The 22,759-nt window shown below is 40.8% G+C and overlaps 1 protein-coding gene across 1 annotated transcript in view; it reads left to right on the top strand.

Annotated features, from left to right (window-relative positions):
- Positions 1-425: 425 nt before the first annotated feature.
- LOC135504123 (arf-GAP with coiled-coil, ANK repeat and PH domain-containing protein 3-like) overlaps positions 426-22,759 on the top strand; it is a 101,997-nt gene continuing 79,663 nt past the window's right edge. The window contains exon 1 of the mRNA XM_064922430.1: positions 426-589. Within this exon, the coding sequence (XP_064778502.1) occupies positions 543-589 (47 nt within the window). The 5' untranslated portion in view covers positions 426-542. The remainder of the gene's footprint in view (positions 590-22,759) is intronic.

Here is a 22,759-nt window from a genome sequence, read left to right as displayed (position 1 = left end):
CATCTGACTGTGAATACAGAGACAATAAAGAAAATTCAAAACATTTAATTCACACTCTCTCAGATACACTCTCTAGTATACTGAATTTACACACGCGCGCGCACGCGCGCACGCACGCACACACAAGACAGTGTGATCAGCGTCCATCAACTGTTAGGGTTAGGGCAAACTGCAGGCCCCACTCTCATACTGTCTCTCTAGTAGTGTACAGTAACGGCTTAACAACTATAAAAAAAAGTTGTTTCATTGATATTGACACAAAATATTCCATAAAAATGTGTGTTGTAGTCGACTTGCCATGTGATTTCAAGAATAGTACGCTCCCTAAATTTGAGTGCGCTTCTTGTTGAGAATGAACGTTTGACGATAGTCCCTAATATTTCTCCAGCAGTCTTGCTCCTCAAATATTTCAGGCTCTCGTTTCAGTGAAGTAGCACAGTAGACTGTCACTGCACGGAATACATAGCTACACTTTTCTGTTATTCATAACTTTCTGGAAATGACATTTATACGTTAAGCTTGAAGACTAAATCCAACCCAAAATGACGGTGGACTTTGAAGAATGTGTGAAAGATTCACCCCGGTTCAGGTATGAATTTGCGCATATGTTGTGTTTCGCTTGTTGAATTGTTCAGCGATTCGCACAATCGAGGAAGACGATTTATACGATTCTAAAAATCTCCAAATACATTGAAACTGCAAATAGTTTCAATTGAAAATAAGATATGTCAAATAGCTGTTTATCTTTCCATATTTGAATTCAATTAGCCTATATTGCCATTGCAAGGCAATTATTGCAGTGAATTTCACAGGGCTGGACTAGGCTACTTGATATTAATAATCCATCATTTTCTTGCCATGTTTCAAAGAAATGCGTAAAATGGTCATTGCTTATCATAGAACAACCTTGGAGTGCATGGTGAATAAAGGTCGTGTGTCCTTTTGCGGAGGTGGATTTCCCATCACCAAAAGACAGATGAAAATACTATAGGCTACATTATCATTAGTGTTAGTAATATCTCGATTTCTGTCTGCTACATCCATTCCTCGGTTGTTGAGCACTTTCATGGGACAGACATCATGCCCCCCCCCCCAACCCAGCCATGACGCATGAAAATTCATAGGTCACATGTATTTAGAATCCTTACTGTAGCAGGGCTTCCTTCCTCAGGAAAATCGTTTTTTGGAACAATCATGTGTCATACATGTGTCATACACAGACTTTGTGTTCAACTGCATTGTCACTGTCTGTGAGAAGTGTGACATTCACGAAATTGTGATAATAATGTATATATTTGAATTACATTTTGATCTTGTATTTGTTCTTTAGATTGCACATTATATGTTGTTAATGAAAAATAGGCCTATTGTCTATCCCATGGTCTCCACTAAATATTTGTGTTCTGGAGGATGGGTTCCATGACTGGGACTGATTCGCCCTGATGTTATATGACAGGAACTCTCCCAATTCCAAAGGCACTTCCTTTTTATTCAACTGCTCTCCTGACAGAACTGCAAACTGCACACTCACAAAGGAAGCACTTCAAACAGTGGCTCTCAGGGAAACTAGAAGGTCCCACGCACTGCCTCACTGCTGCATGCTCCTCATGCTACGGCTGCTGCCACAGCGGCTGTGTGGTGCACACAGCACCAAAGGTTAGCTAAATAAATGAAGGCATGTCTTTACACCCACGTCCCTTCCCAATCCCCTTCCCAGCCCTGGATTTCATTCCTTCCATTAGATTCCTTCCTCCCCTGCATCGAGAGTTAGCATTCCAAATGGCACTCTTTTCCCTACATAGTGCACTACTTTTGAGCCTATGTGTGGAAGGAACTGGAGGGGCTGTCAGGCAGTCTGTGGGGTGTCTGCCTGGCCTGCATGCCTGGGTATGTGTGTGCACTGCCACCACAGTAGAGCTCCCACAGATATAATCTGCTCTCCAAATCAAAGACTTCCAGACTTGGCAGCAGAACGTTAATGACTGCCATCTGGGCCTGAGAGAGAGGAGAGGCAGGCAGGTCTCATGAAGTGCTGAGTGAAGGGTATTTACAGAAACAACTCTCTCTGTGTTTATGTGCTAAAAGACCAAGGCTGTACTGTAGCAACCAGAGTGGATCATCTTGCACTAAGCCAGTGCTTCTCAATTATTTTCTGTTACGCCCCCCCCTAGGAAGAAGTAAACATTTTGCGCCCTCCAACTCTCCGCTGCGACTGGAAATAGTATAATTTGTCTATAAAATTGTTATAAGTACACCTCTGCATAACATTGTATCCTTATTAACATTAAAGAAAACTAAAAACTAAAAAATAAAGAAATATAGATCAACTTACAACAAAGAATAACTTCATTAACATGTTTTTTAGTCTGAAACAGAAAATACTTAAAGTGCATCAATTTGCCTGAAATTTAAAAAAAAACCTCAAGCCTTATTTAAACTGTAAACATTTTTTGAATAAATAATAATACATTCAAATTGATCAGCAACATTAACTCAGGAGCACAATATATGAAACACACCTATAAAACAAAAATGAATGAAACAATGTGCTTATTTTTTAAAATCAGAATGAGGAAGTCAGCATTAATGGAAACAATGAGCACGTTTTGCAGAGCACAGCTTTTCGAAGCAGGGTTTGAAGCATGATACTGCAACTCTCAGCTCCTGCTCAATGTTTAGCTGGGATCTGTACTTGGTCTTCAGTGCAGCAACAACAGAGAAGCCAGTCTCACAAAGATAAGATGTTGCAAAAGGAAGAAGAATGCCCATGGCCCTCTGCCCCAAGAGTGGATACTGCCTCTCTACACTCAGCCAAAATTCACTCAGTGTCTGTGATCTGAACCTCAGTCTCAATGTGGAGTCAGACGTCATATCAATGAACTGGTCCTCCTCTGCAGAGCTGAAACCAGTTGGAGCTGGTGCATTGAAAGGATCTCTCACCCAGTCATATTGGGAACTGAGGAGCTGAAACCAGTTGGAGCTGGTGCATTGAAAGGATCTCTCACCCAGTCATATTGGGAACTGAGGAGCTGAAACCAGTTGGAGCTGGTGCATTGAAAGGATCTCTCACCCAGTCATTTTGGGAACTGTTTTCAGGGAAGTACTTTTTAAAGAATCCCATCAGCGATGAAATATGCTCCTTAATATATGGAATCACTGAGGTGGCATCATAGTCAGTAGTGTCAACAAATTCATGCAGGTTCTCGAATGAATCAGTATTTCCTTCATCAAGTCGCCTGCCCTACATTGCAAGCTTTCGAGTGAAAGAGCTGATCTTGTCTGTGACCTGAGGGAGGTGTTTATCTTTCCCTTGAAGATGTAGATTTAGTTAATTTAGCTTTCCAAATATGTCACTCAGGTAGGCCAGTTTTGCCAGGAAGTTCTCATCACTACACTTTTCTGCGAGGTCATACTTGTGCTCCTGCTCCGAAAACATTCTTATCTGCTCTCTGAGCTCAAAAACTCAGGACAAGACTTTTCCTCGTGACAGCCACCTTGCTTCACTGTGAAACAGCACAGCTTGATGTTCAGCTCCCATCTCCTCACAGATAGCAGAGAAGACTCTTGTTTTTAGTGGTCTGGTCTTTATAAAATTGTCTACACCTACAATGTCAGTCATAACCTCCCTTAATTCAGAGGAAAGGTGTCTTGAAGCCAGTGCTTCTCTGTGTACAACAGTGTGTCCACTCAGCATTAGGTGAGGCCTTCTTGCCCGAAGTCCTTTTCCCATCCCTGCCATGGTCTGTGCACCATCACTGCAAACACCAATGCAGTTCTCCCACTTTAGCCCTTTCTCAGTCAGGAAGCAGTCCAGCATTTTGAATAGCTCTTCAGCTGTGGCTCTGTCTGTGACATATTTACAAAACAGTAGATCCTCACACAGGGAGTTTGTCATGTCAAAACGTACATAAGCGATAAACAAACAGTCTTTGTTGCTGTCAGTTGCTTCATCGCACTGTAAGGCAATATGTTTGTCTTTGAGTTTATCTACCAGCTGTTCTTTAACATCGTTAGCGATGTAATTTATATGTCTGGCGACAGTGTCATTGGACAGAGGGATAGTTTTTAATTTTGCAGCACGTGCTTCATCCAGCTTGACAGAGACCATGTCTAATGCTGCAGGCAGTATCAGCTCCTCTGCTATGGAGTGTTTTTTTTTGCACTGAGCAATTTGGTACACCACCTTATATGATGCTAACAGTGCTCGCTGGTTTACTGAAGTAGCATTCACAAAGCGAGACGATTGTTAGCAATATTCGGCATGTTTTCGCTGAAAAAACTCAAGCGGCTTATCAGCGTGACTGGGGTGTAAATGTCTTTAAGTGACGCCTTAATTTATTTGGCTTCATGCTGTCCGCTGCCAACATTTTTAGACACAGTAAACATACCGGTCTTTCCTCGTCTCCCACCGTAGTCACAGTGAAGCCAAGCGCTACATACGCTTCGTCATATTTCCTCACCTTAGCTTTCAGGAGACTTACGTTTGTCTCATTATCTCCGTCTCTCTCCGCCTTTCTTTTCATCCCTGTTAAATATTTTTCCATGGTGTCTCTTAAGGGTTTGTTATCTGCACTTCATATCTCCTGCTCTGTGCTGTGTGCTCTTGTTCGGTGCAAAAAAACCCTACTCCCTACAGAGAATAAAAAGCATGTTCCCCGGGGTCACGGGCGCGGCCCACTATTTGAAAAGGACTGCACTAGGCAGACGTTACTTAGCCCATTGCACACAGCTTGGAGAGATCTTTGAAGTCCCTCTTAGTTGTACTTAAATGCAAAAACGTTTTTGTTTAGCCATTGCTGTGGAAGAGGAATGAAAATTACCCCATAGGTGCAATGCTTGGCAAATACTAAGTATCTGACCTGCAAAAGCATATCGACTGAGCGCAAAATATAGTTGTTATATCATGTTCAGAGTGTTTTGAGTAGAGTTTGAGCAATAGTTATTTATGCCAACAACTAATTAAATTATTATGCAGTGACAACAAGGCTGTTTTGTATCCTGAAATGACCAGATCAGAGTCAGCCACCAAAAGAGACACACTTCTGAAGCAGCATATTCTTCCCACTGAAGACTGACAGGGAATTGAGCCCATATTGAAATGGGCCTTTTGTGGCAGTTTAAAGCAGTGTAAGTGTTATGCAACAAACCCTGGACCTGGAATGACTGACTGCCTGGCAGACTGGCTGACTGACTCACTGACTGACTGACTGACTGCTGGCTGGGAGGAAGCAGCCAAGACCAGAGGGAATCAAGCCTTTCACATTTGATATTTGAAAGCCAGGGTAGAGCTAATGGGCTACTTCCCACATGTGTAAAAACATGCAGGCCATCAATTCTGCATGGCTGTTTTCACACGCTTGAGTTGGAGTCCATGTAGCACATGGGGATGTGTGAAACTTACTCCTCAGTCTGAAGTGTCTACCTTTTCGTGTGGTGCTGACTGGTAATATGTTTCATCCGGCCAGTCATGCATGTGTGCTAGCAAGTCAGAGGTCCTGGGTTCCAGACTCTGTGTGAGACAAATAAGGAGGAAGTGGTACTCGCTAAGCAAGCAGTGTGACATCCTTTACATCATCCGCATTTTGAGCTGAGATGGCTTCTTGTGTCGTGGTTTACCATTACAATCCTCATCAATACAATTGCCTATACAGTTGTCATATACTGAGCAAACATTTAAATGCAACATGCAACAATTTCAAATATTTTTTCACAGTTCATATAAGAAAATCAGTAAATTGAAATAAATTCATTAGGCCCTAATCTATGGATTTCACATGACTGAGGTGGGGTGCAGCCATGGGTGGGCCTGGAAGGGCATAGACCCACCCACTTGTCAGTCAGGTCCAGCCAATCAGAATGAGTTCTTCCCCACAAAAGGGATTTATTACAGACATAAATACTCCTCAGAACCCCCCCCCCACTCTCCCTCAGATGATCCCACAGGTGAAGAAGCCGGATGTAGAGGTCCTTGGCTGGCGTGGATACACGTGGTCTGCGGATGTGAGGCCAGTTGGATGTATTGCCAAATTCTCTAAATCAATGTTGGAGGCAGCTTACGGTAGAGAATTGAACATTCAATTCTCTGGCAATAGGTCTGGTGAACATTCCTGCAGCCAACATGCCAATTGCACACTCCCTCTCAACGTGACCTTTTATTGTCCCCAGCACAAGGTGCACCTGAGTAATGACCATGCTGTTTAATCAGCTTCTTGATATGTGACCGACCGGCTCGGTTCGGTGTTATGTAACAAAATTTGAAATTGTGTTCTTTACGTTGGATAAAAGTAGAGACTCAGAGCTAGAAAATGGTATATCATACACTACAGTTGAGAAACAATGAGAAAGTAATTCTGCTTTGAAAGTTGATAAACTTGTAACCCCACTTTTGAGAAAATGTCCTTTGAATGTTTTGATACACCTACTGGAGAGTTCTTCTTTGTCTACACCCATTCAGCATCATTCACACCCTTTAAAGTCTTAGCCCCACCCATCTTTTTAAGGATTCACATGTGAGGCCATGGGCGAAACAACCAAAGATTTCAAGACTAAAGGCTGGTTTATACTACGGGTGTGTTTGTAAATTTAATCTGGAGTGCCAGAGTGTGCTCCGAATGCGCTCTGGGCATTTGTAAACTCAGGGCGTGTCAGATTGTCAGTTTGTATTCAGAGCGTTTTGCTCTCGGAGAGTTCAGAGCACACACTGGTTACTCTGACCGAGGAGTAGGATTGATCCGAGCGTTCTAACCTAACAACAGCAGTCAAGCACCCAAGCTAACTGCCTAACATTGGCTAGCTTGTTAGCTACTTCCAGACAAATGAGAGAACAGCTCACCCTAGCAGAGGTGGTTAGGCTGCTTTTATGTTATCCAGATCGTTGGTGACTGCAACTGTGCTGCTGGCAACAATTTAATTACGCTTTTTGCCAACGTTTACTGACTCCAGCCATATTCAATGGGGGTTGAGTGTTCTTAAATTCGTCAATTATTTTGTGCTCTAGCCAGAGTGAATTTTCTATCTACATCTATTGACAGTTGTCATAGTGACATCATGAAGATTCTATTGAAATGGTTACTTGCATAGTGGAGTCTTTTGTTTAGACATGTAACTAGCTAGCTAAACAATTAACCAGAATCCCAACTCATAACAAACATCACCACACTGCATGAATCTGCAGGTAGTTAACCAACCAGGTTCAATGTTAGCTAGCTAACATTAGGCTATAACTAGCAATGCAAATGACTCTGAGATACGTGTATTATCTGTGTAGTAATATTATTTGTAACGTTAGCTTGCGAGCCAGACAGTTAATGTTAGCTAGCTAGCTAACTACACTTTATCTTGAAATTAAAACGACTTTGACAAAATTATAAATAACTAACGTTAAATCTGAAAATGTAATATCTGAAAATGTAGCTAGCTAGACTCTTATCCATATACATGGATGGACGCTTCTCCCTCTCTGTCACGGATGCCATGGTTGCCTTAGTTTGAAGATGTAATCCGGAGACAGGTGTTTTATACAACAGCCTTCTGTGTGTTCTCTTTTCGACCTCATCTGCATATTTGCAATCAAACGCCAGAATTTTCTCCATCTCCTTAGCGATCATACTCTAATTCCACTGATTTCAAAATTTGGCCCTCCAGAAAGTGGAAAGCAACTCTTATACAGTTATACTAGGCGATATCTATCAAAAAAGCTGCGTTAGAAAGGATTACCTGCACATACTGACCAGCTCATGTTATACAGTCACGTGCTATATGGCAGACCAATCCGAACTCATCTCATGGCATGTCCAGCCCACTCATTATCTCAGCCAATCATGGCTAATGGGAAGGTTGCCTACTTTTTCTGTGGCTAAACCAACTAGGCTTGTAATTTTAACAATTTTATTTGTATTTACAGATGGCATACACGTTTGTAATTAAGGGATATCAAGGTTAATTTCTGCCAAAGAACACATTTTCATTAAAAAAAAGTTTATGTTCAAATGTCTCTCCTGTGAAGTAGTGACGCGCGACATACGCCTAGTTTCCTGAAATGAGTCACATTTGCCACACCTGTCAGGTGGATGGATTGTCTTGGCAAAGGAGAGCTGCTCACTAACAGGGATATTAACACATTTGTGCACAAAATTGGAGAGAAATAAGCTTTTTGTGCATATTTTTTATTTCAACTCATGAAACATAAGACCAACGCTTTACATGCTGCTTTTATATTTTTGTTTAGTGTATATTAAATGGGCTATTTAATTTGATTGATGTAGCTTTTCTACACCTCTTCCGTTTTCATTGGTCAATGCTATTGACAAATTCTTCAGTTGTGTTCCTACTTCCTTGGTTTATAGATTACCAAGAAGCCAAATTATATGGTGCATTAAGTAAGCTCCAAAATTGTGAAAATCTCCTCATTGTGTACCCTCTATTTGGTGTCTATGGATTAGAGGTCGACCGATTATGATTTTTCAACGCCGACACCGATTATTGGAGGACCAAAAAAACCCGATACCGATTAATCGGACGGTTTTAATTTTTATTTGTAATAATGACAATTACAACAATACTGAATGAACACTTATAATATAATACATCAATAAAACAATCAAAATCAATTTAGCCTCAAATAAATAATGAAACATGTTTAATTTTGTTTAAATAATGCAAAAACAAAGTGTTGGAGAAGAAAGTAAAAGTGCAATAAGTGCCATGTAAAAAAACTAACGTTTAAGTTCCTTGCTCAGAACATGAGAACATTTGAAAGCTGGTGGTTCCTTTTAACATGTGTCTTCAATATTCCCAGGTAAGAAGTTTTAGGTTGTAGTTATTATAGGAATTATAGGACTATTTCTCTCTATACCATTTGTATTTCATATACCTTTGACTATTAGATGTTCTTATAGGCACTTTAGTATTGACAGTGTAAAAGTATAGCTTCCGTCCCTCTCCTCGCGTTTACCCATGCAGAGCAAGGGGAACAACCACTCCAAGTCTCAGAGCGAGTGGTGTTTGAAACGCTATTAGCCCGCTAACGCTATTACCCCGCTAACTAGCTAGCCATTTCACATCAGTTACACCAGCTTAATCTCGGGAGTTGATAGGCTTGAAGTCATAAACAATGCTTGAAGCATTGCGAAGAGCTGCTGGCAAAACGTACGAAAGTGCTATTTGAATGAATGCTTACGAGCCTGCTGTGCCTATCACCGCTCAGTCAGACTGCTCTATCAAAACATAGACTTAGTGATAGCATAATAACACACAGTAATACGAGCCTTAGGTCATTAATATGGTCGAATCCGGAAACTATCATCTCGAAAACAAGATGTTTAGTCTTTCAGTGAAATACGGAACCATTCCGTATTTTATCTAACGGGTGGAATCCATAAGTCTAAATATTCATGTTACATTGCACAACCTTCAATGTTATGTCATAATTACATAAAATTCTGTAAAATTAGGCGGCCCAAACTGTTGCATATACACTGACTCTGCGTGCAATGAACGCAAGAGAAGTGACACAATTTCACCTGGTTAATATTGCCTGCTAACCTGGATTTCTTTTAGCTAAATATGCAGATTTAAAAATACATACTTCTGTGTATTGATTTTAAGAAAGGCATTGATGTTTATGGTTAGGTACACATTGGAGCAACGACAGTCCTTTTTCACGAATACTCTCCGCATTAATTATATGCAACGCAGGAAATGCGAGATAAACTAGTAATATTATCATCCATGTGTAGTTAACTAGTGATTATGATTGATTGATTGTTTTTTATAAGATAAGTTTAATGCTAGCTAGCAACTTACCTTGGCTTACTGCATTCGCGTAACAGGCAGGCTCCTCGTGGAGTGCAATGTAATCAGGTGGTTAGAGCGTTGGACTAGTTAAATGTAAGGTTGCAAGATTGAATCCCGGAGCTGACAAGGTAAAAATCTGTCCTTCTGCCCCTGAACAAGGCAGTTAACCCACCGTTCCTAGGCCGTAATTGAAGATAAGAATGTGTTCTTAACTGACTTGCCTAGTTAAATACATTTTAAATAAAGGCCTAAAAAAAAACGTTAAAAAAACGGCAAAATCGGTGTCCAAAAATACCGATTTCCGATTGTTATGAAAATTAGACATCGGCCCTAATTAATCGGCCATTCCGATTAATCGGTCGACCTCCAATATACACTCACTCACTCACTACCGGTCAAAAGTTTTAGAACACCTACTCATAAAAAATATATATATATATATATATGTAAATCATATTATTTTTTACATTTATTATTTAACAAAAATATAAATAATTGTACTTGGCGTCCCAGAGAAATTGTTAGGCGGCCCGCCCAAGGGTTTCTATTGCAGTAAAATCCCTGCCCCATTTTGAATCCCACATTAGACAAATTGCCGTTTTGGCTCTGCTGTCTTCATTTGCTCCCTTTCGCCACTGTTAGTTTTTGGTGCTGCTTCAGCTCACCAGGCAGTCCTACAGGCACCCTCACCATTGAGGGTGTCAGTGATGCTGTGCAGCAGAGTGGAGCTGACCACTCCAGGTGATGAAAACAAGTGACAAGGATTAAGTCAGCAGTTGACAATCTCTCTCTTCTATTCAGGGATTAGCCGACATTCTCCCTCTCCTCCTCTCTGCTCAATCCCAGGAGAGGAGAACGTCAAGGTGTTTCACCTCACCTCCAAGCAAACACATCCTGCTTGGGTGGTGTGATGTCTCCTTGGTGGGGTATTCAATTCAAATCAATTTATAAACACATCAGCATTAAAGTTATTGAAGTAAAATAATTTGCTGTCCTGAGCCTTCTTTCAGCATTTCAATCTATAGACAAACTCCCTCTCAACTCACACTTGAGTTGTGTTCCTCTCTTTGAAAGGGGATGTCTACACTCAGCAGAGCCAAAGGGAATGTGTGATGTTTGCATAGGCTCTGTGATAGATCTCAGGATGAAGCAAGGATGGCTTCAGTTGCTCGACTGATTTTCAGTACGATGAGAGGCTTCTTTCTATATAGGGGAATCAGGGACTCTGATACAACCGAATACAGTATATGAACACTGGAGTCACAACAAAAGCTGTCCCATAAAGTTCAGAACAGAAACAATCTATTCTAGATATCTGGTGTATTATGTCATTTGAATTGAAGCAGGTTCTATGTAGAAATTATTCTGCAACATGTGTACTAATTATTTCCATCCAACACCAATGTTACGAAGAAGTCCTTTCATTTCCTATTTGTTCTAGAGTTACTGGTATTATTTATCTTTTTAATGGTGGCTAATGATGAATCTCTGCTAATGGACTGGAGGAGTCTGGCTGCAGCCTGCAGCCTGCTTGAGTGTTTGGGGACACAGCACAGGGATGATGTCATCCTAGTCTTTGTGTTGGAGAGTGGGGGCTCTGCATGAGTCCTGGCTGTCCCTCTCATTTCTCATTTCTGTCTGATAGCAATACGCTATTCACACACCTCCACACAAAGGGCCGTGGTACAAGGCGCTGCATTCTGAATAGGGTGGTGTGTGTGTGTGGTAATCCACTTCTATAGGACATCCTGCATGATGACAAAGAGACCTGCGATTTGGGCCAGTGGCCTAGCACAAACAGAAACCTGCCTTGCCTACCCTTAAGAGTGTGTGAACAGTTTATTAAGTGAGGGAAATCTAACTGTCAAGCCGTATGACTGTCTCTCCTTTTCATCTTTCCCTCTTTCAACTCCATCGCCCAGTACTGCCACAAGTTGTGCCGCATGCTGTGTTAACTTGACATCATTGAAACAGCACCATGGTAGAAGTGTTTCAGAGATACATGATACAGGGGCCCCCCGAGTGGCGCATTGGTCTAAGGCACTGCATCGCAGTGCTAGAGGCCTCACTACAGACCCAAATTCGAATCCGGGCTGTTTTACAACCGGTCGTGACCGGGAGTCCCATAGGGCAGCGCACAATTGGCCCAGCATCGTCTGCGTTAGGGGAGGGTTTGGCCGGGTGGGGTGGTTTACTTGGCTTGTCGGGCTCTAGCAACTCCTTGTGGCAGGCTGGACGCCTGCAGGCTGACCACGGTCATCAGGTGAATGTTTTCTCTTGTTAAGAAGCACAGTTTGGCGGGTCATGTTTCGGACGACTCATCACTCGAGCCAGTTGGGGAGTTGCAGCGATGAGACAAGATTGAAATTGGGGGTAAAATACAAAAATACAAAAAATAAGAGATATATGATGCATAGACTTTTATACATACATTATTAGTACCATTACAGCTAGTGATGTGGGGAAATCACTAGAGTTACATATCACAATGTTATTTTGGACAATATATATCAATCATTTGACTCCAAGTATTGAATACAAAAATATATTCTGCTTTGCAGAACAGAGGCAGAACAGGCGAGGCAGCTCTGTCTTGTCTCTCTTCGAGGAACACCATTGGACTAGGCCCTGGCCCTGTGCATGTAGGCCATGAATAAGTCATCTGCCAGCAGATGTTTGCCAGGCCCGCTGAGAGGGGACGGAGAGAGAACTAGTTGGACTAGTGGGAGATTAGGTGACCTGCACTGTGCAGTAGTTCTAGTGTGACTGCCTCCACCAGATGCTCTATCCCAACGTTCAATCAATCAGCTCTCTCTCAATTATAGCAGTTTTATGGTGATGATAACTAAGACCTTTGATATTGGTGTATTGATATCACATATGACATGCTGAAACTATAAATGAGAGGGCCTTTGGCTTTGGATGTGACACAAAACTTGTGCTAAAACTCAATAAGGTTTGCTTTTGAATGCTGAAGGTTCTGCGCAGATGTGCAAGATCAGGAACAAGCCGACTACTTCGCGTTGACTACTGATATTCCCTGGGGTTGTTTGGCAAGCAAAATTACTTCTAGATCAATCTGTCAGGAGAGGACGCATCAGTTGTCATAAAATATTAGGTTTTTTGAGAGGTAGAAAGAAAGTAATATGAGCGTAAACATTTAGTGAATGGCTGATTCGTAACGTTTGAATCAATTTTCAGACTGAGGCATGCAACATTTGGATCAGTTTGGGGTCCGTGGATCGATGCAGTCATATATTCAAGATTTGAATCAGCAACTGATGCGTATCGGTGAGTCGTTACATCCCTAGGATATGGCCCGTGGTGAGGTGGCTGACCCAGTACTCTCAAATGTTTTGTTCTCGACAAAAAGACACAAATGTACGTCCATTGCATATAACAATTTGCCTGTGAATAACCACACATTCATACAAACGTGCTACTGTATGCAGAATTCTTGAATCACAACCGAAAATGCTGCCATGTCCTGCCAGCACGCCCACAATTCACAGACCAGATTTGCCCAAATGACCAAGGGTATGGCCCGTGGTGAGGTGGCTGACCCGGTACTCTCATGCCCAGTAACGGAGCCTCCTCTCTTGCGACTGATTCACTTCTTCTGGATCCTGGCACTGGATCACATGTGCACCAACACAAAAGATCTTTGTTAACCTTTTGTTAAATTGGATATATTGGATGACCATCACACTATATGAATGTTTACTTGTTTATTGTGCCGACATTGGCTAAGTGACAGCTTTCTCCCTCATGGATCATAAGAGGTCTTTATCCTATATCAAATAGTATGTTGGATGAGTTGACCATTACATTTACTATAGCTTATCACTACTTGTTTATTGTGTCTTCATTGGCTGAGTGTCAACTTTCTCCTTCAGTGAAGTCATTAGCCTAGCCGTTGTTGATGCTCTGTAATGGCCTAGTCTCTAGATGCTGTGGTTTGTAGTGGAGACCAATGAGCCGTGACTGACTGAAGACACTCTGTTTGTACACTGTTGCTGCTCTGCTCCTTGTTCATTTAGGCTCCATTGAGACGAGATGGAATGCTACAGAGAGAGATACTCAATGCCATTTGTCAGCATTGTTAAATTAAGGAAATTGATCTTCTCATTATTGTGATACCAAGTGTCAAGGTATTTGGTGGTATTGTGAAGGTACAGTGGTTCCTCCTTTAAAAGTTGCGAGCCAGCACTGCAGGACTTAGAGGTACCCAGCATCACGGCTTCATTGCTCCAGACCACCACAAGGGGGAGATAGAACACTCATTATGCATTTGGGTCCCAAGGGCCAATCACATTGAGTGATTGACAATGACGAATTTGACGCGAGCCACCCATCCCTGGGGCTTTCTTCAACATATTTTTTTGTCATAAAGTTAACTTATGAAAATTGCTATTTAGCAAGTTAGCTGACTAACTAACATTAGCCAGCTAGCTAGCTAGTGTTATGACAAGAAAATGGATTTGTAATTTGTGTTGTTTAATGTTTTAGACTCCTGAGCAAACCAGGCTGTTGTCTTGTGAAACAGTGGATGTAAAGAATCTAGCCAGCGAAAGCATTTACTGCAAATTGAATGTACAATTGTGTAAGCTTGCCTTGCAATGCAGCTGAAGTAACATAGCTAGCTAACTATTTACTTGCTTATGGTGTAGTGGAGGATAAAAATAATTGTATGCCTATGGATGGATAGCTAGCTGTGTATTGACCTTAAAACGTTAGATTGGTGTGAATATTAGTTCAGAACCTATGAACCTTAGCTATCATAGTTGTTGTATCAACTTCAAGTCTGAATAGCATTAATGAAGCCTATGGAAAGAGTAGAATATAATAGCTTTATTGTGCCAACAATGCAAGTCCTATATACATAGTACTGTAGTTATTACCACGCATGAGATTCCCGCATTGTAGCCTGTACATTAAATGTATTCACTAATCATGTACTCTTCCTTGGCAAATAAACCTGCAGTTCAGGTATGAATCTCTGAGACATTCTTTTTCAGTCATATCAAACTCCATTATTTGAATGATGCTGTGTCTGCATGTACAGTATGTATTACAATTATACACTTCAACAGTGATTACCACTCCTGCTCCTGGGACATCAATGATTACACTATGTAATAGACTAGAAACATGATTGATTTGTAATTCATATATACAGAAAAAAAACTACGCATATCTAACTCCCTTCACAGTATAGTATTTCAATGAGATACTTAATTTCAACCAGTGGAGAATGTGAAACGCTTTATTGAAAGAAGTTCATTATCCAGGTGTTATAATACATAATACATGCATTATAATTGTAATATTATAAATACAAGTTCAATCTGTACTTCAATGCACATATGGTGTGCATTATAAAACGAGGAAGAAAGACGAGGTGGGGGGAGAGGGGTAGAAGACAGAAAGGGAAAGAGGTAAGAACAGAGGCAGACAGCATTTGATTAATGAATTACAGTGCTACACTAATATTCTCCCAGTTCATCACAATTGTGGTGTCTGCTAACCAGCCTCGGGCCCCCAGTTGGCCCGAAGGTTATCTTAAGAGCCGGTGAGGTGGCGATGACTGGACTGGCTTCCTCTCTCACATCAAAACATACCTGCAGATGAGAGACAGATGGGTAGAGAGAGAGCATTATTAAGCATGATTGTTTTTTTTCAACACGGTCAGTCATCATATTCATCAGGAGGTGAAATGCAAACGGACCTTGGATCAACTCTGGGACTACTACATGTCTGTCTGTATTTCAATGTTAAGCATCTCTTTAATAATACTTCCTGATGACCCGACCAAGTGACCTCTCACCTATGATCATGCTGTGCCCTCTGTCAGCCAGTTCAGATGCGGGAGGGGTTCACTAAAACACCTGATATAACATAGAGGATTTAGGGGGAGAGGGATGAAGTGTAGAAGAGACTGTTATTGTGTGTGTGTCGTCTCACTTGGTGTCCCACACTAAGTGGCTACAGAGTACTTTATGCTGAAATACAGACACATGAGGACAAACAATAGAAGATAATGTCAATAGAAGATACTGTATGTGATGCAAACAAACACCTATCGGAGTGTACCTGAAACATTTAAATATAGAGGGCTATGTGTCTCACAACTTGGTTATTGCAAGACTAACCCCCATGGAAATCATGACTTGGCAGCAACAGATAGTCCAGTGAAAATGGCTGTATTTATGTGATGTAAATCTTAAAACTAGCAGCTGACATCTTTAAGTTTAAAAAAAATAAATGCAGGTTCCATGTACAACAAGACAGGCAGAGATGAAGAGAGAAAAAAGAACACAGAACAGTTGAATTACCTCTCGTTACGGACACTTTTGCCAGCAATAAAGCTTCTACAGCCTGTTCCTCAGACAGTGAACATCTGTCAATGTCTACATTTTCGACCCCTTGATCAGCTCGCTCTCTGAAAGTAGAGAAAATAGCTTATTTTTTTGTAGATATGAAAACAATAACTGAGTTATGACCGTTCAATCTTAAGCAGCAGATGTCATTTTCAGGATACGTCAATATATCACAGAAAGTTTAACACCAGACTGGTATTGTGGTTGTTCATTAGGTGGTGGTGCAGGTATCATTGCATATTTCCCATCTACACGTTGCAAAGACAACCCTAACTCTTTGTGACAGACATATTGTGTTCTTTCATCCTTTTGTAACAAAAAGCTAACCGTCACACTGTCATGAAATATGATTATATATCGACAATGAAACAAATATGACATGGCCTGCTTATGAGTTGCCATGAAAGAAAGTTAGATTAATTCAACTGAAAATGGCGAGAACAGGCATTCATAGCTTTTTGTTTAGCTTGAGAAAAATCATGCAATTATTAATCATTCTACGGTATGTATGTAAAATAGTAGAATGTTATGAACCGACACTGAATCGTAGGAGCTACATTTGAAGTCGGAAGTTTACCTACACCTAGGTTGGAGTCATTAAAACTTGTTTTTCAACCACTCCACAAATTTCTTGTTTTGGCAAGTCGGTTAGGACATCTACTTTGTTCATGACACACGTCATTGTTCCAATAATTGTTTACAGACTGAGTATTTCACTTATAATTCACTGTATCACAATTCCAGTGGGTCAGACGTTTACATACACTAAGTTGACTGTGCCTTTAAACAGCTTGGAAAATTCCAGAAAATTATGTCATGGCTTTAGAAGCTTCTGATAGGCTAATTGACATCATTTGAGTCAATTGGAGGTGTACCTGTGGATGCATTTCAAGGCCTACCTTCAAACTCAGTGCCTCTTTGCTTGACATCATGGGAAAATCAAAAGAAATCACGTTCGTCTGTACAAACAGTAGTACGCAAGTATAAACACCATGGGATCACGCAGCCGTTATACCACTCAGGAAGGAGACACGTTCTGTCTCCTAGAGATTAACGTACTTTGGTGTGAAAAGTGCAAATCAATCCCAGAACGACAGCAAAGGTCCTTGTGAAGATGCTGGAAGAAACAGGTCCAAAAGTATCTATATCCACAGTAAAACGAGTCCTATATCGACATAACCTGAAAGGCCGCTCAGCAAGGAAGAAGCCACTGCTCCAAAATCACCATAAAAAAAGCCAGACTACGGTTTCAATTGCACATGGGGACAAGGATTGTACTTTTTGGAGAAATGTCCCTTAGTCTGATGAAACAAAAATAGAACTGGTTGGCCATAATGACCATTGTTATGTTTGAAGGAAAAAGGGGGAGGCTTTTGCAAGCCAAAGATCACCATCGCAACCGTGAAGCACGGGGGTGGCAGTAACATGTTGTGGGGGTGCTTTGCTGCAGGAGGCACTGGTGCACTTCACAAAATAGATGGCATCATGAAGAAAGAAAATTAAATCGCAACATCTCAAGACCAGTTAAAGATAAATGGGTCTTCCAAATGGACAATGACCCCAAGCATACTTCCCAAGTTGTGGCAAAATGGTTTAAGGACAACAAGATATTGGATTGACCATGACAAAGCCCTGACCTCAATCCTGGGAATGCCTTCTGATGAAGATCATCAAAGGTAAGTGAATATTTATGGTGTTGTTTCTAACTTTGTTGATTCCAAAATGGCGGCTATTCCTCTGGCTGTTTTGGGTTCTGAGCTCCCTTCTCAGATCATGCTTTCTCCGTAAAGTTTTTTTTGAAATCTAACACAGCGGTTGCATTAAGGAGAAGTCTATCTTTAATTCTGTGAATAATGTTTATTATTAGTATTTCTGCAAAATCACCCAATGTTTTGGAATCAAAACATTACTGCAAATAACGTGCCAATGTAAACTGAGATTTCTGGATATAAATATGCACATTATTGAACAAAACATACATGTAGTGTGTAACATGATGTCCTATGAGTGTCATCTGATGAAGATCATCAAAGGTTAGTGATTCATTTTATCTATATTTCTGCTTTTTGTGACTCCTATCTTGGGCTGGAAAAATGGCTGTGTGTGTTTTCGACTTGATCTAACATAATTATATGTTGTGCTTTATCTGTAAAGCATTTTTGAAATTGGACACGATGGATAGATTAACAAGATGTTTCTTTCATTTGCTGTATTGGACTTGTTAATGTGTGAAAGTTACATATTTCTAAAAAATATTTTTGAATTTTGCGCGCTTCCTTTTCAGTGGAATGTTGTCAAGGTGTTCCGCTAGCAGAACCCCTACACTCGAGAAGTTAAACAATTTAAAGGCAATGCTACGAAATACTAATTGAATGTATGTAAAGTTCTAACCCCCTGGGAATGTGAGGAAAGAAATAAAAGCTGAAATAAATCACTCTACTATTATTCTGACATTTCACATTCTTAAAATAAAGTGGTGATCCTAACTGACCTAAGACAGTGATTTTTTTACTAGGATTAAATGTCAGGAATTGTGAAAAACTGAGTTTAAACGTATTTGGCTAAGGTGTATGTCAACTTCGAACTTCAACTGTAACTACTAGCTATGTAAAAGTTTGATGGAATAACGCCCAGTGCTGCTTACCTGAGATGCCATCATCATACAGTCCTTCTTCGTAGGTGTCCACTATGACTTCTTTTGTGTCGGAAAAAAGTTGCTTTCAGAACAATTATTTTTGATTTAAATTTTTTTTAAATGTTTTGTTCTCGACAAAAAGACACAAATGTACGTCCATTGCATATAACAATTTGCCTGTGAATAACCACACATTCATACAAACGTGCTACTGTATGCAGAATTCTTGAATCACAACCGAAAATGCTGCCATGTCCTGCCAGCACGCCCACAATTCACAGACCAGATTTGCCCAAACGACCAAGGGGTAGCTTGCTACTCAATGTAATAAATAACTTTTCAAATAAGTTACCTTACACGTTATGTTGGCTGACAATTTATTAGCTATGCTGTCCTTACGAACCACATAGCATATCATTACAGCAGTATGTACCGGTATGTTAGCTAGCTACCAAACGTTAGTAGTTATACATCAAACTTGCCAGTATATTAACTATAGGCTATCTAACTACCCAACGTTTATTGACTTGATTATTCCCGTGATTCTTAACTTAGCTAAATGGTATAGTCGTAGTGCGTTCTCAATAGACATTCGGGTGCTTTCGTAAATTCGCTCTGGCTATCTATAGGCTGGACAATAGAATGAGTCAAAATTCACCCAAGGCTGAAAAACAGCTTAAGCTGGAACACTAGCGCGAGCCCATAGCAAATGAATGGAATCAAACGTTTGCAGATCCTGTTTTGACTGGAGTGATGCTTAGAATTCCATTTCACCTAAATGGCACACAAAAATGTATCCTTTTTTATTTTACCACTACAATCTGTTTGTCAGACGAAACTGTAAAAAACAACATGTTTAGAAAGTAAACATTCGAAACTCTATGTTGTCAACTGTGCTTATGTCTGCGTATTGAGAAAACTTTAAATATTTCTGGTCTAGTGATCGATGACAAATGAGCTCGCTGCCCAGACTTACATAATTACAAAGAGGAGATTCTCCTGATTAAAATGGTGCCCGACTTGAAAAAAGTCTAAATATACACAGTGAGATATTTGGCGAAATAGACCGGCATGCCTCTCCATAGGAAAACAATGGGGGGAGCTCAGCGTTCCAAGGGCAAAAAGTATTTTGGGGCTAGCATTTTATGACAACCTAGCTACTTGCCCAGGCTTCCATAATTAGAAAGAGGAGATTCTCATGATTTAGAATGGTGTCCAACTTGAAAAAATCTAAATATACACATTGTGAGATATTTGGCAAAATAGACAGACCGCAGAGTTCCAATATATATATATTTTTTGTTTACATTTTAACTATAAAACAACGTGAGCAGGTCTCATTGCCATCAATAGTGTAGGAGGCATTGTGACGTTGAACAATAAACTGGGTATAGAACGTTCGGAAGGTGAGTTGGTGCCACAGTGCTCAATAGAACTAATAGGAGCTGACAAGGTGAAAGATGCGCTAAAATAAGGCATGTTTTTTTAGAGATTACTTCAAAACGACGGCAAGCAGCTGGACAATATGGTCATATTATGAAACTGGGCTCCACTGCGGATGCAATTAACTCATTTTATCAGAAAAGAACGTTGTTAAAAATTTAATGTGTCTAGCCTACTATCTACACGGATTTCAGAGCACTCTCGTCTGTGTACCAGAGCGCAGAATAATTAGCGCTCAACACCAGAGCGCTCAACATCCGTTGAATATTGCCGGTGTCAGTAAATGTTGGCAAAAGCATAATTAAATTGTTTCCAGCAGCACAGTTACAGTCATCAACACTCTGGTTAACACGAAAACTGCCTTAGCAGCTCTGCTAGGGTTAGTAAAACGGTCAGAGTGGTCACATTTGTGTCTGGAAGTAGCTAGCAAGCTAGTCAATGTTAGCTTGGGTGCTTTACTGCTGTTGTAAGGCCAGAACGCTCAAATCAACCCTACTCTTCGGCCCAAACGTCCAGTGTGCACTCCGAGAGCGAAACAGTCTGAATTTACAAACTGACAACGCTCTGAATTTCGCGTTGTACAGCGCCATATTTTCTGTTCCATCCTAGAGGAAACACAGAGGGTTTTTCATTTTTCATGGAATAGAAACACCATACAATCAATCAAATTAATTAAGCAAGTACCAGTCCAAAGTTTGGACACACCTACCCATTCCAGGATTTGTCTTTATTTTTTGTAGAATAATAGTGAAGACATCACAACTATGAAATAACACCGGTCTCCCGCGTGCTCTGCATTCTGTACTACAGACATGGCCTGCTTTCCCTTATGTAAAGAATTAGGCACTTTCCCATGTTTATGTATGTATTGTAGACTGCACAGTAGCCTAATAAACAAATAAACACATTTTGTTAGTCCTACTATTGTTAGGTCTGCGTATGCATAAATGGGGATCTTATAGGGTTATTGTGGAATTTTGCTGTTATTGTTTCCCAATCTTTTATTTCAAGCATTTTCTTGTTCCTTGAAAACTGTCATGTAAAAATCTTAATTTCCATTCAGTAAGAAATGGGCAATAATAATCTACTATAATAATGGATAGCTCTTTGTAAGGACAGCTCTCTGAAGCCCAGAAGTCCAGTCTTTTGTCTATGTGAGCCACATCTCCAACTTATAAGACAGGAAAGAGCTGAATGCTTCACACGTTTGGTATGTCTTTCTAGTGCGAGCCAAGCTGCATGTTTAGCCCACAAAAATGCTGGGAAGATTTCCAGTCCCAGGCCAACTCCGCTTCAGCCTCCGCAGTCAGCATTGACTGAACATCATGGTGGGTGTTTAGGAAGGGATATCAGTCACTGGGGTAAATCCTGTCGTTTCACTGAAATGTCAGAATTTTACTGAAATGTTTTCACTGAAATGCCAGGATATAGGATCAGCTCAGATACTGTACCAGACAGACTGGACAGATCTGTAGTTCCCCCAGACCATTCACCCAGAAAGAGAGAGAGCTTGTATCTGTGGGTCTCATTGTCTCCCTCTCCACAATGGATCATTGTCTAGGGCCCTTTCTCAAAGCCAACATTTTTGCTTCTCACTCTCCGGCTCTCTGCCTGGCTCGTCACTCGTGTGTGTGTGTGTGTGTGTGTGTGTGTGTGTGTGTGTGTGTGTGTGTGTGTGTGTGTGTGTGTGTGCGTGTGTGCTCTCTACTCTCTCCCCCATATCTTTCATTGACATTTTTGCTCGTTGGAGTCATGTAGGACCACCCTGTGTTAATATAAACCTGCTACACCAGCCGAGACACATATCCTGGCCCTTAGCTTTCCTTTCTCCTTTCCCTCCTCTATGGTTGATCAACATCCCACCCTCGTAGTTGTACTTCCAATGACAGTGTGACGTGTGTGTGAGACATTGTCTTGTATGCACGTCTCCATCCGTTCTAGATTTCTCCAGAAAAAAATCCTGCCTCATTCTGAAACAAGAAAAAAAACAGTGGGTTGTCTACCACAGTGAGACTAACCATACTGTACTGTAGCACGCATATCTTAGTGCTTTTTGATAGCTGAGGAAATACTTTGCAACTACTAGGTCTACATGCTGAGAGAGGCTATTTAATGGCCCATGTGTGTAATGACACAAAGCGATGTGCTGAAAGGGTTAACCTTTCCCATTTCCTCTACATGACAGCCTTTGTTGCTGAGCTCTGCTCCCTGTCTGAAGGGTCTGTGGGCTGTGACCTAATTGCATGAACCCAACAGTGACTAGGGAGTGGGGTTAGCAGGACTAGCTGCATAAAGCATAGCTTATTACCCAGCCAGCAGCTGACTCATATAATGATAGCCAATTATAAGGACCTCGGTTTCATTGATTATACAGTAAGGGTTCAGCATAATGAGATTAGATTTATGGATCCCTTATCAGTCGGTGTTGGAGGTTATGTCAGGGCAATGGAAGTATTCTTTCTTTAAAATGTAAATTGAAGTGATATTTCCATCTCCTGTGTTTCTC

The sequence above is a fragment of the Oncorhynchus masou genome, chromosome 18, assembly GCF_036934945.1.
Source record: "Oncorhynchus masou masou isolate Uvic2021 chromosome 18, UVic_Omas_1.1, whole genome shotgun sequence".
Classification (NCBI taxonomy): Eukaryota; Metazoa; Chordata; class Actinopteri; order Salmoniformes; family Salmonidae; genus Oncorhynchus; species Oncorhynchus masou.
Note: the sequence above shows the minus strand (reverse complement) of the source record. Positions and strands in the feature narration are given on the sequence as shown.